At 37.8% G+C, this 12,878-nt stretch overlaps 1 protein-coding gene across 3 annotated transcripts in view; it reads left to right on the forward strand.

Annotated features, from left to right (window-relative positions):
- The window catches only part of MACO1 (macoilin 1), a 65,157-nt gene that overhangs the window by 15,608 nt on the left and 36,671 nt on the right, over nt 1-12,878 (forward strand). Inside the window, exons 2-6 of one of the 3 annotated variants that reach the window (XM_049878306.1) lie at nt 1,353-1,494; nt 2,987-3,113; nt 7,811-7,934; nt 9,524-9,702; nt 10,903-11,401. The exons of 1 other annotated variant lie outside the window; for it this stretch is intronic. In XM_049878306.1, coding sequence (XP_049734263.1) covers nt 1,353-1,494; nt 2,987-3,113; nt 7,811-7,934; nt 9,524-9,702; nt 10,903-11,401 — 1,071 coding nt within the window. Of the gene's footprint in view, nt 1-1,352; nt 1,495-2,986; nt 3,114-3,263; nt 3,965-7,810; nt 7,935-9,523; nt 9,703-10,902; nt 11,402-12,878 lie in introns of those variants that run through there. One more of the 3 variants, XM_049878307.1, reaches the window with a different exon arrangement.

The following is a 12,878-nucleotide window of genomic DNA, read 5'->3' on the forward strand; positions in this document are numbered from 1 at the left end:
ATATGGAAGTAAATCTCCAGGTCTTTCTCCCATGGAGTTTCTGGGTAGGTTTGAACAGCCAACCTTTCAGTTAGCGCTAAGTGTTTAACCATTGCACCACCTGGGGTCCTTTGACAGGGCTAAACCCATTGCCGTCGAATCTATTCCAACTCATAGTTACCCTGTAAGACAGAGTAGAACTGCCCCATAGGGTTTCCAAGGCTATAATCTTTATGGAAGCAGACTGCCACATCTTTCTCTTGCAGAGCAACTGGTGGATTTGAACCACCAGCCTTTGTTTAGCAGCCTGAGTGCTTTAACTACTGTGCCACCAGGGCTCCTCTTGACAGAGTTGGCGACATAGAATTAAACCCATTGCCATCGAGCCGATTCCGACTCATAGTGACCCTATACGACAGAATAGAACTGCCTCACAGTTTCCAGGGAGCTCCTGGTGGATTCAAACTGCCGACCTTTTGGTTAGCAGCCGTAGCACTTAACCGCTATGCCACCACGGTTTCCATTAGGGCTTATTAATAGGTAGAATCTAAAGGCTTATCCATTATGCAACTGATAAACTTTTAGATTTAAAAAAAAAAAATGATAATTTTTCTCTGTCTTATTTTGAGCTGCTGCAGCAGTTAGATGTGTGTCCCAACTAGCTTGTCAAAGTATTTCTGTTTACTGTAAGTGCAGTAGGGACTGGGAATACACGTTTACATCTCAGCTAGAGCAAGGCCTGAATGCTTGAGAATTTTTTTCTCTAATGTAAATTTTTATGACCTCACAGTAGTGATTGGCATCTGCTCTTTAAATTACTTTCTGTGTATTTTGAGAAGTCATTTGGGTTTTGTTTGCTTAGTGCAGATGAATACTGTATAGAGAGGCAAGAGGCGAAAGGGGAAAAAAGCCCAAATTCTTCAAGCATGTAGGGATGTGCATCAAGAATTTCAAACACTGTGCAAACAGTTGCAGAGGGGTGGGGAAACAGCAAATTTGAAGCCTTTCAACCGTGACATTTTCTTCTAATGAAGAACAGCTTGAAAGCTGTAATTTTGAGAGTGTTGCAGTATTTTGAAGTCAGACACTTAGCACATTTTTAAATAGTGAAGAGGTTTAATATTCCCCCCCGCCCCATGTCAAATGGAATTAAGCATCTTTGGTCATCCTCGTATCTTGATAGCTGTGGGGCTCAGAATGAATACCAAAGCTTTTAAAATTTAGGTGGGCCATCGCAGTGCCTCTTACTACCCTTTATCTCCATTATTTTCATGATATTTGAAGTAATTTTTTGTCTCTTTTAAGCAGAAACATTGTGTTGTCTTCTAGTTCTTCACAAATGACCCTGAATTCTTTATTTTTATATTTTGCAGTACATTTTTATACCTGAAATTCCTGGTAGTGTGGGCACTTGTCCTCCTGGCCGATTTTGTCCTGGAGTTCAGATTTGAATACCTGTGGCCATTCTGGCTTTTCATCAGAAGCGTCTATGATTCCTTCAGATATCAGGGACTGGTATGTTTACTAATACATGTTTTCCAAGAACAAGGGGTTGAATTACCCTTCTAAGAAAATCTTCATTAGCTAACAGTGAAACTGTTTAAAGTAGATTTTATTAGCAATACTTAGTTGACTGTATTGGGTCTGTGGACGGAAAGTGGCCTCTAAGGTTGTCTTGTCTAAACTCACTGATCAAATCCTTTCACTTTGCCTCCTCTCGTTTCCAGTTAGAAGTGGGGGTGGCGTGGGGAGGAGGATGTCAGGAGGGAGACAAAATAGATGAGGAGGCAATAATTACTTACTCCAGTCTTACTCAGAAATATTTCTGGAGCCCCTATTACTGTGCTGGCGAGTAGGTTACGGTTAGAACAGTGGCCCTCAAACTTTTTGGTCTCAGGACCCCTTTACATTCTTAAAAATTACTGAGAGCTGCAAGGAGCTTTTGTTTATGGGGGTTATTACATCATTATGTTTACTATATTTGAAATTAAAACAAAATTTTAAAATATTAATTCACTTAAAAATAGCAGTAACAAACTCATTACATGTTAATATAAGTGACATTTTAAAAATGAAAAATAACAGTGATTTTCAAAACAAAAGAAGAATTAGAAGAGTGGTTACCTTTTTGGGAATCTCTTTAATGTCTGGCTTAATAGAAGACAGCAGGATTCTCGTATATACTTCTGAGTTCAGTCTGTTGCATTATAACATGTCTTGCAGCTTCTGGAAAACTGCTGAACTCAGAGTTCTGAATTAGAGTGAAAAAGGCAGATAATGTGTTAGTATTATTATGAAAATAATTTTGACCTCGAAGACCCCCTGAAAGGGTCTCAAGAGTCCTCCAGGGATCCTCATGCTGTATTTTGAGAAGTACTGGGTTAGAACAAGGGTACAGGCCTGAGCTTGTTCCCTTGGTTGACCTTTTAGCTCTGTTGTGTTCCATAGCCACATCCTAAACCTACAACCCTTCTACCCAAGCCTGGAGCAAATCCATGCCCTGAAAAGATGGTTTTGAGCCCATGTCCTATTTTCAGTATATAGTAGGGCCTAGGGGAAGGCTGTGTTATGAAATTATTAACATCGTCCTAGCTCTTACTAATATTTTGGTTTGTCTGTGCTCCAGCAGACCTATCCTTCCAGAATGAGGCTCTTTAGGAATGGTTTGTGAGGAGAGAGGAACCTTTTTTGTGTTAAAATTCAAGTCCTTTCAGATAATCCACCTGTGGAGTCCAAATGAACTCCCTGTGGACCAACCTTCATTTGTTCTGGTCCACTTCTTTGTGATTTGAGGACCGTAAATAGTTTTACTTTTTGATGTTAAATTAACACTATTTTAATATGTATTTATGTTGATTTTAAAAGTTTAAAATTTCCCCTTGTTAACTGGCTCTGTAGTTATTGCACAGTGGTTTCAGAGATTATGCCCAACATGATTTTAACAGCCTCTGCTTGAAAGTAACAAATTCTAAGACTGTTTTTCATCTTGTTTTGTTTTTCTCTTTAGGCCTTCTCAGTATTTTTTGTCTGTGTAGCATTCACGTCAAATATAATATGTCTGCTGTTTATCCCCATACAATGGCTTTTTTTTGCTGCTAGCACATACGTATGGGTTCAGTACGTATGGCACACAGGTAAGTTGTGGTGGTATCTTAGATGGGTAGAAATCTTAGATCCAAGTTTTAAAAATGTGATTTCTTTGGATAACTTATTTAGAGTTGAGTTTACATGAACATTTTAAAGTTGCCTTTCCCTAATAGATGGCAATATACCTTTTTAAAAAAATGTCTTTTGTCTTTCTTTCATTATCTGAATCAAAGGCTGGTCCTTATGGTGACTTTGCCATACTGAGCCAAAATCTTCCTGCTTACACTTTTTTTTTTTTTAATAATTTTTATTGTGCTTTACAAATAAGTCAGTCTCTCACACAAAAACCCATATACACCTTGCTACACACTCCCAAATACTCTCCCCCTAAGGAGACAGCCTGCTCTCTCCCTCCACTCTCTCTTTTCGTGTCCTTTTCGCCAGCTTCTAACCCCCTCCACCCTCTCATCTCCCCTCCAAGCAGGAGATGCCAGCATAGTCTCAAGTGTCCACCTGATCCAAGAAGCTCACTCCTCACCAGCATCCCTCTCCAACCCATTGTCCAGTCCAATCCATGTCTGAAGAGTTGGCTTCAGGAATGGTTCCTGTCCTGGGCCAACAGACGCTCTGGGCCCCATGACCACCAGGGTCCTTCTAGCCTCAGTCAGACCATTAAGTCTGGTTGTATGAGAATTTGGGGTCTGCATCCCACTGCTCTCCTGCTTCCTCAGGGGTTCTCTGTTGTGTTCCCTGTCAGGGCAGTCATCGGTCATAGCTGGGCACCATCTAGTTCTTCTGGTCTCAGGATGATGCAGTCACTGGTTCATGTGGCCCTTTCTGTCTCTTGGGCTCATAATCACCTTGTATCCTGGGTGTTCTTCATTCTCCTTTGATCCAGGTGGGTTGAGACCAATTAATGCATCTTAGATGGCCGCTTGCTAGCTTTTAAGACCTCCGACGCCACTCTTCAAAGTGGGATGCAGAATGTTTTGTTAATAGATTTTATTATGCCAATTGACTTAGATGTCCCCTGAAACCATGGTCCCCGGACCCCTGCCCCTGCTACGCTGGCCTTCAAAGCATTCAGTTTATTCGGGAAACTGCTTTTGGTTTAGTCCAATTGTGCTGATCTCCCCTGTATTGTGTGCTGTCTTTCCCTTCACCTAAAGTAGTTCTTATCTACTATCTAATTAGTGAATGCCCCTCTCCCACCTCCCCTCCCCCCTCTCGTAATCACAAAAGAATGTTTTCTTCTCAGTTTAAACTATTTCTCAAATTCTTTTAATAGTGGTCTTAGACAATATTTGTCCTTTTGCAACTGACTCATTTCATTCAGCATAATGCCTTCCAGGTTCCTCCATGTTATGAAATGTTTCACAGATTCCTCACTGTTCTTTATCAATGCGTAGTATTCCATTGTGTGAATATACTATAATTTATCCATTCATCCATTGATGGGCACCTTGGCTGCTTCCATGTTTTTGCTATTGTAAACAGCTGCTTACACTTTTGAGCCAACACCTACCAAAAAATATGTCTTAACTATTTGGGGGCTTGCTGGTCTGTTAGAGGATCTAAAGAGGCTTTCCCCAGAAAAATATATGGGAATGCACAAAACTTTTCTTTAACATTTAAGGGGCTACAGACCATACCCTCAAGGCCAAACAATGCGCTCCTGCATTGGAACATACTAAATGAGCGTAGTTTCTCTTCCATGTTAGCCATATTAACATTTCTTTAGATATTTAAAGATACTGTTATAACCTCTTCTGTAGGAAAAACATCTCTAGTTCATCAGCTTTTTCTTGTATGATATTTTAAGTATTTTTTCTTTACCATCCTGGTCTCCCTAGTTCCTTAGTGGTTCTCTTAACCAAATTGTACTATTGCAGTTATGTTCTGACTAGAGCAGAGCTCCACAGTCACCTCCATTCTTAGAGCTGTACCTCTGTTAAGATCAGATGAGATGTCTTGACAGCTCCAGCCCACTGTGAAAGCTAGAGTATGGTATGCACTGGATGTGAGGATTGGCTCACAGGGCGTCACATTTATCTGCAAAGATGCATGAAACTTGATTCTTAGGCTCAGGTGAAACCTGTAGGATTTTGACCACTGAGGGAGCGCCAAATACTAAAAGCTCTCTGGAGCAACATTTCATCCTCTTATCAAAGCTGCTAAGAGGATAAATGTTGGTCTGTGTAGAAGAGACATGGAGCTCTATTTAAAGTATCCAGCATAAGCATGGTGTTCTCCATATTTAGCATTTTCTTGTATCTGATTTGATTTATAAGCTAGCATGAAGGGTCTTTGTTCTGCTTTATTTTAATTAAAGTGTTTTGTTTTGTTTTTTTTATATCAGTTTTGTATTTCCTTGTCCTGGACCTCAGTTTTGAGTGAGTTGCCTTTTACAGTGCACTTTGGTGGAGTGAGATCCTTCTGTCACCCTCTCTATGCCTCAGTTTCTTCTCTGTCATAGAAGGTGGAGCAGTCTAGGTAATGTCTAAGGGAGTCCTTCAGCGTCAATCTGCTGTGACTCTGATGAACTCTGGTGATTCCCTAACTTACTTAATAATGTCTTAGTAGTTGAGAAGAAACTACTTATATAACTATTAATGGAACCTGTTGAGAATTAGTTCAGTGAGTGGTCCGTCAGGGCAGCAGTGATCCTAATGTCATAAATGACACTGGCCTTTCTTTAGCCCTAGGCCCAGAAATGCATGTTAGAACAGACAAGTTGTGAAATGTTTTAATTTGGGATGACTGGTGCTTAAAAAAAGCAAACAGACAAGCAAAAAACATTGTGTTCTTATTGAACCAGACAAATATGAGTACAATTTATATAACTTGAGGCTAATTTTTCTTCTAGTTGTTGAAATTTAAAATTCTTTCATAAGAATATAGGGAATGCTTGACAAAATTTTATATGACTACAAAAGAATGATGAAATCATTATAAACATTTTTCCCGTCCTGTTAAGAGGGGAAATAACCAGTACACAAAACTTTGTGTACAACCTGATTTTTATACTTTTTCAGAAATGCTTTCAATGTGTTTTTTTTTTTAATAGCTGTAAAATTACAGGTATTCTGTAATTTGTTCTTACAGCGTGCTTATTATATTTATAATAACTTTAGAACTTGATACAGGGATAGGGAATGAAAATTTTTGAAAATGCATTTTAAAATTATTTTGAAAATGCATTATCCTATGAGTTGCTGTTTTTACACTGTGGGAAAAAATTTTTTTTGGTATGTTAAATCCATAAGAATGGTTAAAGCCATTAGCTGCTTTCACAGAGTTTCCAATGTCATCTTACCTCACAGACATGGCCTAAGGGAACTTAGGTTCTAGTCAAAAGCAGACTCAGGACAACCTTTGTGCACTTGGACCCAATTTGCTTAAACTCTGGGTCTTTCTCACTTTTCTCTTCAATAAAATGAGGAAGTAAGACTAAATGATCTTTCTACTTCTAAGATTCTATGATGTTTCTGTAGTTTTATCCCAAAGTTCCTTAGCAAGAAGCCATTTAGTTCTTCAGGTCACTGTTTTTCCCTCTGTCTTCTCTCTTTTGTAACTTGCTTGTCTTACATAGTCTCAGAAGAACTTTCTAGACTTACTGCACGTCATGCCTGTGTAGTCCATATTCATAAAATACCCCATTATTAATCATGTTCTGACATAGGTGGACCTATCCTGCGGATTTTTTTATTGTTGTGAATATATGTATAGCACAACATTTTCCAATTCTGCGTTTTTCAGGTATACAATTTAGTGATATCAAGTACATTAATTGTATCCTACAGGTATTGTTTCTAAAAGGCCAATGAAAAGTATCCCATTATTTGCATCCTATTTATTTTGTTACTAGTTGTTTTCTTCCTCCCTTGAAAATTGTTTTTAATTGCAAAAGGAATATGAGCTCGTGCTTAAGGGAAAAAAAATGTTTTTGAACAACACTTAAATGTCAGAAAAATTTCTTTGTGCTGCAACTCATCCTTAAAAAATGATTTTTGTATAACATTCCATGTCTTTACAGATCTTCCTCATTCTTGTGAAAAGCAGCATTGTATTTCACTGTATAGATTTATCATAATTAAATATTTTCTTGTTGATGGACATTCAATTCCGAATGTTTACTATTATAAATAATACTACAGTGAATACTCTTATACCTTTATCCCCAGGGCTCTTTTGTATTTCTATAGTGTAGATTCCTAGAAGTGGAATTTCTGGGTCGAAGGTACAAGTATTTTACATTTATACTTCCAAATTGCCCTCTAGAAAGATTGCCCCAGTTTACATTATTGCCACATATGAAAATGAACTTTTCCCCATATTGACCGTTACCAGTCTTTAGAATTTTTGCCTGATAGGTTTAAAAATGGAATTTTATTTTGTGTTTCCCTGATTAACAATGAAATTGACCATTTTCTCATGTGATTTTTAGCCACCTGTATTTCTTCCTTGATGATATGCAGATGTTTCTCATCAAGGCTACGCACCCTTTGTTTTATATATATTGAGAATATGTTCTGCCAGAATGTTTGTCTTTTAACTTTGTCTATGCTTCTATGGCATCTTTTGTCATATAAAAACTTTAGTTTGGATCAGATTGCTTTTTATTAATTCATTTAGTTGAAAGTCTTGATGAAAGTTACTGTAGTTGAATAGGTCTCCCAGACAATCCATCTGTTACATTAGCTGATGTATCATCAATGCATGTTTCTCTGCTGCTTTCCCACAGAAAGGGGAGTGTGCCTGCCTACAGTGTCCCTCTGGATACTCTTTGTTTATATCGAAGCAGCAATTAGATTTAAAGATCTCAAAAATTTTCACGTAGACCTCTGTCGTCCATTCGCTGCTCACTGGTGAGTGTTATGTGTATTCCTATTCTGTAATCCATTTCAGGGTTTAAATGTAAAGTGGTAAATTCAACTATAAATTTTTTCTGAGAGGTTTTACCTGAGCCCAGAAAGCAGCATACCGTGGCGATAAAAAGCCTACTCCCCTTTTCAGCCAGATGAGTGTATGAGTCCCAGCTCTGTCTGTCCCCTGATAGCTGTGTTGCTTTGGGCATATCACCCTCTCAGAGCCTCAGTTTTCATACCTGTCTGTTGAGTTTGTACCTGTCTGTTGGGGACCTGTTCCATTTGGCCATGGAAGAGAGGTGATATATGTAAAGTGTTTAACTTACTGCCAAGTCCATAATAAGGGCCTGATAGATACTAAAAAAAAGAGCTGTTTTTGTTATAATCTGATACTGATTCAAAAAAGTCTTGATGAAATATAAAGCTATTTCATGAAGCTTAAATGAACTTAGAATTTTCTTGGCCTAAAAAGTATGAGAATATTACTAATAATTTTTAAAGGAATATTATTTTTCTTTGTGAAATATAAATGAGTATTACAATATTATTATTCATTTAACCTTAACCACAAAACATTTTCTAAAATAAGCTTGATTTTTGTTTGTCTGTTGTGGAAATCACCACCTAATATATGTTTTTCTTTTAAATACACCGCTTTTTGCTAACATTTGTGGTAGAAACCAAAACAGTCAATCAACTAAGAATATACTGTTTTCAGTATTTTTAAAGTCTTTTCACAAATAAGTGAATTAAATAAACCTGGTCAGTAAAACTTACCACTTTAAATTTGTAGTGAGGCCACATTTAGACTAATTATAATTGATAAATTTTAAAGCTAATGAAGCTTAGTACGGGTTTTGACAGTGTTTACAGAAATTTTGAAGAGACATTAGATAGGCTGATGAAAACCCAGATGAGTTGAATGAAAATAGTTCAACTCACTATCCCAGAGATTAGAGTTGTAAGTATGCTGATTTAATTTGGTAGTACAAACCAAACGTTGGCACTGATAATTATCAGATCCTTTTTAAAATGATTCTTGAATTTATGTATGATGGAGTGTTTATGAACTAATTTTCCCAGAATAGCTGGTGACAGCAAGAAGATTAAGTTAATGTAGTCACCTGAATTTGACCCTGCCTTCTAGTATTAAGAACCAAATATTTGTAGCCACCCATAAAATCTGTACCCTCTTAATTATTAAAAGCATATAAATGCCTAAGTTCTAATGTACAAGGCAATTCCATATTTTTAAGAAATATTTCTTCGAGACATTAGCCACTGTACCTACCAGTCAGTATGGTGACTCCTTGAGTTAGCTTGAGGAACACCAAAGTCTGATGGGAAGTCTGCTGCTTTCTTATGGTCTAGGAGGCCCACTATTCCCTGGGAGTTTGTTCTTTGTACCCTTAGCCTCTCATTTCCATAGCAGCATTGTATTCATTTATGGGCTCACTGAATGTTATCTCCAGCTACCATCATCAGCTAGAATTTATTTTTTAATTGTAGTGATAGGTGTCGTTGTGTGCTTGATGCATATGTTGTTGGTTTTTAACATAAAACTACTAGCTGGATTGTCTTCTTTCTAGTATTGGGTACCCTGTGGTGACTTTGGGCTTTGGCTTCAAAAGTTATGTAAGCTACAAAATGCGGTTAAGGAAGCAAAAGGAAGTGCAAAAAGAGAACGAATTTTACATGCAGCTTCTTCAGCAAGCCCTCCCTCCAGAACAGCAGATGTTACAGAAGCAAGAAAAAGAAGCTGAGGAAGGTAGGTCTTTACTCTAAAGCTGTGGGCTCGATAGGCCAGTCATTATCTTGTCTGTCAGAAGAATCTTCTTTTTTGGAAAAGTTCCTGGGGCTTTGGAAGATTAATAAGGATTTTCCTGATCCCTGGAATTCCTTCTCAGGGCCATTGCTTTAGTTGGTCATACTTCATGGAGTGTGGGTGATGTTTCCTTCCTAATGTCCGAAGACCATGTGCTTATAAATATGTTTATTGTATCTTATTTTTTAACACTGTTATGAATATTTAAAAATACTTATTCTCAGCAGAAAGATAATATATAACTATGTGATTTTGTAATTGAAGCAAGCAAAAAACCAAAGTATAAGCAAGACAGACATGTGGACATGTAGAATTGAGTTTTCTCAGTCAAAATTTTTCTGAATAGAGCAAGGATGACGAGGTCCTATTCTAAATGGTTCTTTTAATGCAATCTGGATTTTAAATGGACCCCTTTCTAATGGGGCTTCTTTCATATGCTTTTAATCAATAGAAATGGATGAATTGACAGTGATACCAATTTTCTTTGGTTTGAATGTCGGAAGTTTAAGGGCATGTTTTTAGTTGATCCAAAATCTTATTTTCTGGTGTGGTGCAAAAATATCTTCTCAAGTAGACTTTAACAAATTGAACGTGTAGGCTTGATACAGAAAATTCTTTACAACTAACCTGGCAAATGATAGATATACATTTTATTACTTCAGCACTAGGGTCAAGGAAATGGATAAATGTCCTGTACCCTAACATCACACTTCTTATTTTGTTTCATTTAACCCCTTTTCAGTAAATTTGCTACTAGCAGTTTGTTTAATCCTGGCTTTTTTAAAGTATGGTCTCTTAGAAGGATACTTGTGCCCTCTCATGCAATGATAAGTTTGATTTGACTGATACATAAAGTATGGCTTAATTAAAAAATCCTGATCTTATTTTGAAGGCCAAAACTTAATGGATGGCATTTATAAATGATGGTGATTTCCAAATGTGCAGCTCCTCAGATTTATTCGGATTTGCCCTTTGAAGTTAGCATACTGTGCTGTGGTTAGTGCTTCTAATAAGTTTGCAAATTATAGTGAGTTTCTAAGCATAGATACTACAGTTTGCTAAATCAATCTCTTTTATGTTTTTAAAAAACTAAATATTCCGGTGTGGGTTTTTTTGTTTGTTGGTTTGTTTTTGGTATTGTAGCAGCCAAAGGATTACCTGATATGGATTCTTCCATCCTTATACACCACAATGGAGGTATCCCAGCCAACAAAAAACTCTCCACAACTTTGCCAGAGATAGAATACAGAGAAAAAGGGAAAGAAAAGGACAAGGAAGCCAAAAGACACAACCTTGGAATAAATAACAACAATATTCTACAACCTGTAGACTCTAAAATACAAGAGATTGAGTATATGGAGAACCATATCAATAGTAAAAGATTAAATAACGATCTTGTGGGAAGTACAGAAAATCTTTTGAAAGAGGACTCATGCACTGCTTCCTCAAAAAATTACAAAAATGCCAGTGGAGTTGTGAACTCCTCGCCTAGAAGTCACAGTGCAACAAATGGGAGCATTCCTTCGTCTAGTAAAAATGAGAAGAAGCAGAAATGCACCAGCAAGAGCCCAAGTACACACAAGGACTTAATGGAAAATTGTATTCCTAATAACCAGCTAAGCAAACCAGATGCACTGGTAAGGTAAGTGTGTGTGCTGTGTCCTTGCCAACGCTTTTCAGTAAACTTGACATATGTCTTGAAAAGCCAACACCCCATACGGGCCTGTAGGAATTGTTCGTGATCAGATACTGTGATTCTTAACCCTGCCAGATTGGACACTCTGGTGTTGGTTAACTCCATGGCCTTGCCCTATGGCATCAACTTCAGTGAGTTTCCCCTCAGGCTTTTTGGTGTTTTGAGTAAGAGGTGACAGTGATTACTTACCACATTTGGCAAGTGTACATGTGACTTGATTCTCCTGGTGGTATTGAGAGGCACTTCTTCAGTCCTGTCCTTTTCTGTTTGCATATCCAAATTCAAAGTTCTCTTGGCACAGTGCAAAAAGAAGAGTTTGTGCCCTGTTCATGCAAACCTCTTTATTTGTAAAACAGATACAGAAGGGGGGAGGGGTGCTATCCTTAAGGCCTTGTTGCTTGTTGGGTTTTTTGTTTTGTTTTTTTGCTTAGAATGTGAATTATCCTCATATCTCTGGGAAAGTTGGGATTTGAAAAGTAGCCTCTTTCTAAAAATTGCATAGGCAAATACAATGTCAAATGATTATTAGACATAATCAGAAATGCTCCTTGTCTCATCTTTAGTTAAAAGAATAATGGTGTATTAGCTTGGCTGGCTCAGACTTAATTTTGCTGTCTTTTATCTGATGTTTTTTTTTATGTTAGGTAAACACAAGTATGTTCATTTTACCTCAGGTCTTTCATTTTGGAAGGTGAGATCTCAACTGGAACTTTTCTTTTTAGCTCAAGAGGACAGTTGTAACTTACTCCCTCCAATAAGTTATCTCAGATTGCTCTTCCTTTGGCTTGCTTAAGGGTAGACGGTTTATTCTAGGAGGAAGGGTTTACAGTTTTATAGATTGTATGAACCAGATTATTAGTTTGTTTAATTTTCTTATTAGCAGCTAGATTAAGGGAAATATATTTGGGTTCTATTGCTAAAGGTTCCACAGGTTTCACAGCCCCCAGGGCAGTTTTGGAAGCGTGTCATGCTGTGGCCGATGCCAGTCTGGCATTCACATCTGCTTATTATGGCATTCTGCCCATCAGGACCTGCAGAAGAAACATTCAGCAGAAAACCCTCTCCCAGATGCCCATGGAGAAAGACCAATTGAGCTGGCCTTCTATTTCAAAAAGAACATCCTAGAAATCCACTAAGACGTGCTATAAGTGAAAATCTATCTGCAACAATCTTTTTAACATCCCTTTTAACACAATTTTAATAACAGCACTGAAGCCAAAAGAGGTTTTCTCTGTTGGTTGTTGCGGAGAAAGCAGCCCAAGCTCAGTCTTGTGACACCATCTTGCTTGGCTCATTTGTGCTGCTGAGTGGAAGATTGACTCTACTACTTGATCGTCCTGTAGTAGAGAAGTTCAAGGACCCAGACAGCCAGTTGACATGTAAACTGGGGGAAATGACTTGGATCCAGTGTCCCTATGCCTGC

This window comes from Elephas maximus, chromosome 3, assembly GCF_024166365.1.
Source record: "Elephas maximus indicus isolate mEleMax1 chromosome 3, mEleMax1 primary haplotype, whole genome shotgun sequence".
Lineage (NCBI taxonomy): Eukaryota > Metazoa > Chordata > Mammalia > Proboscidea > Elephantidae > Elephas > Elephas maximus.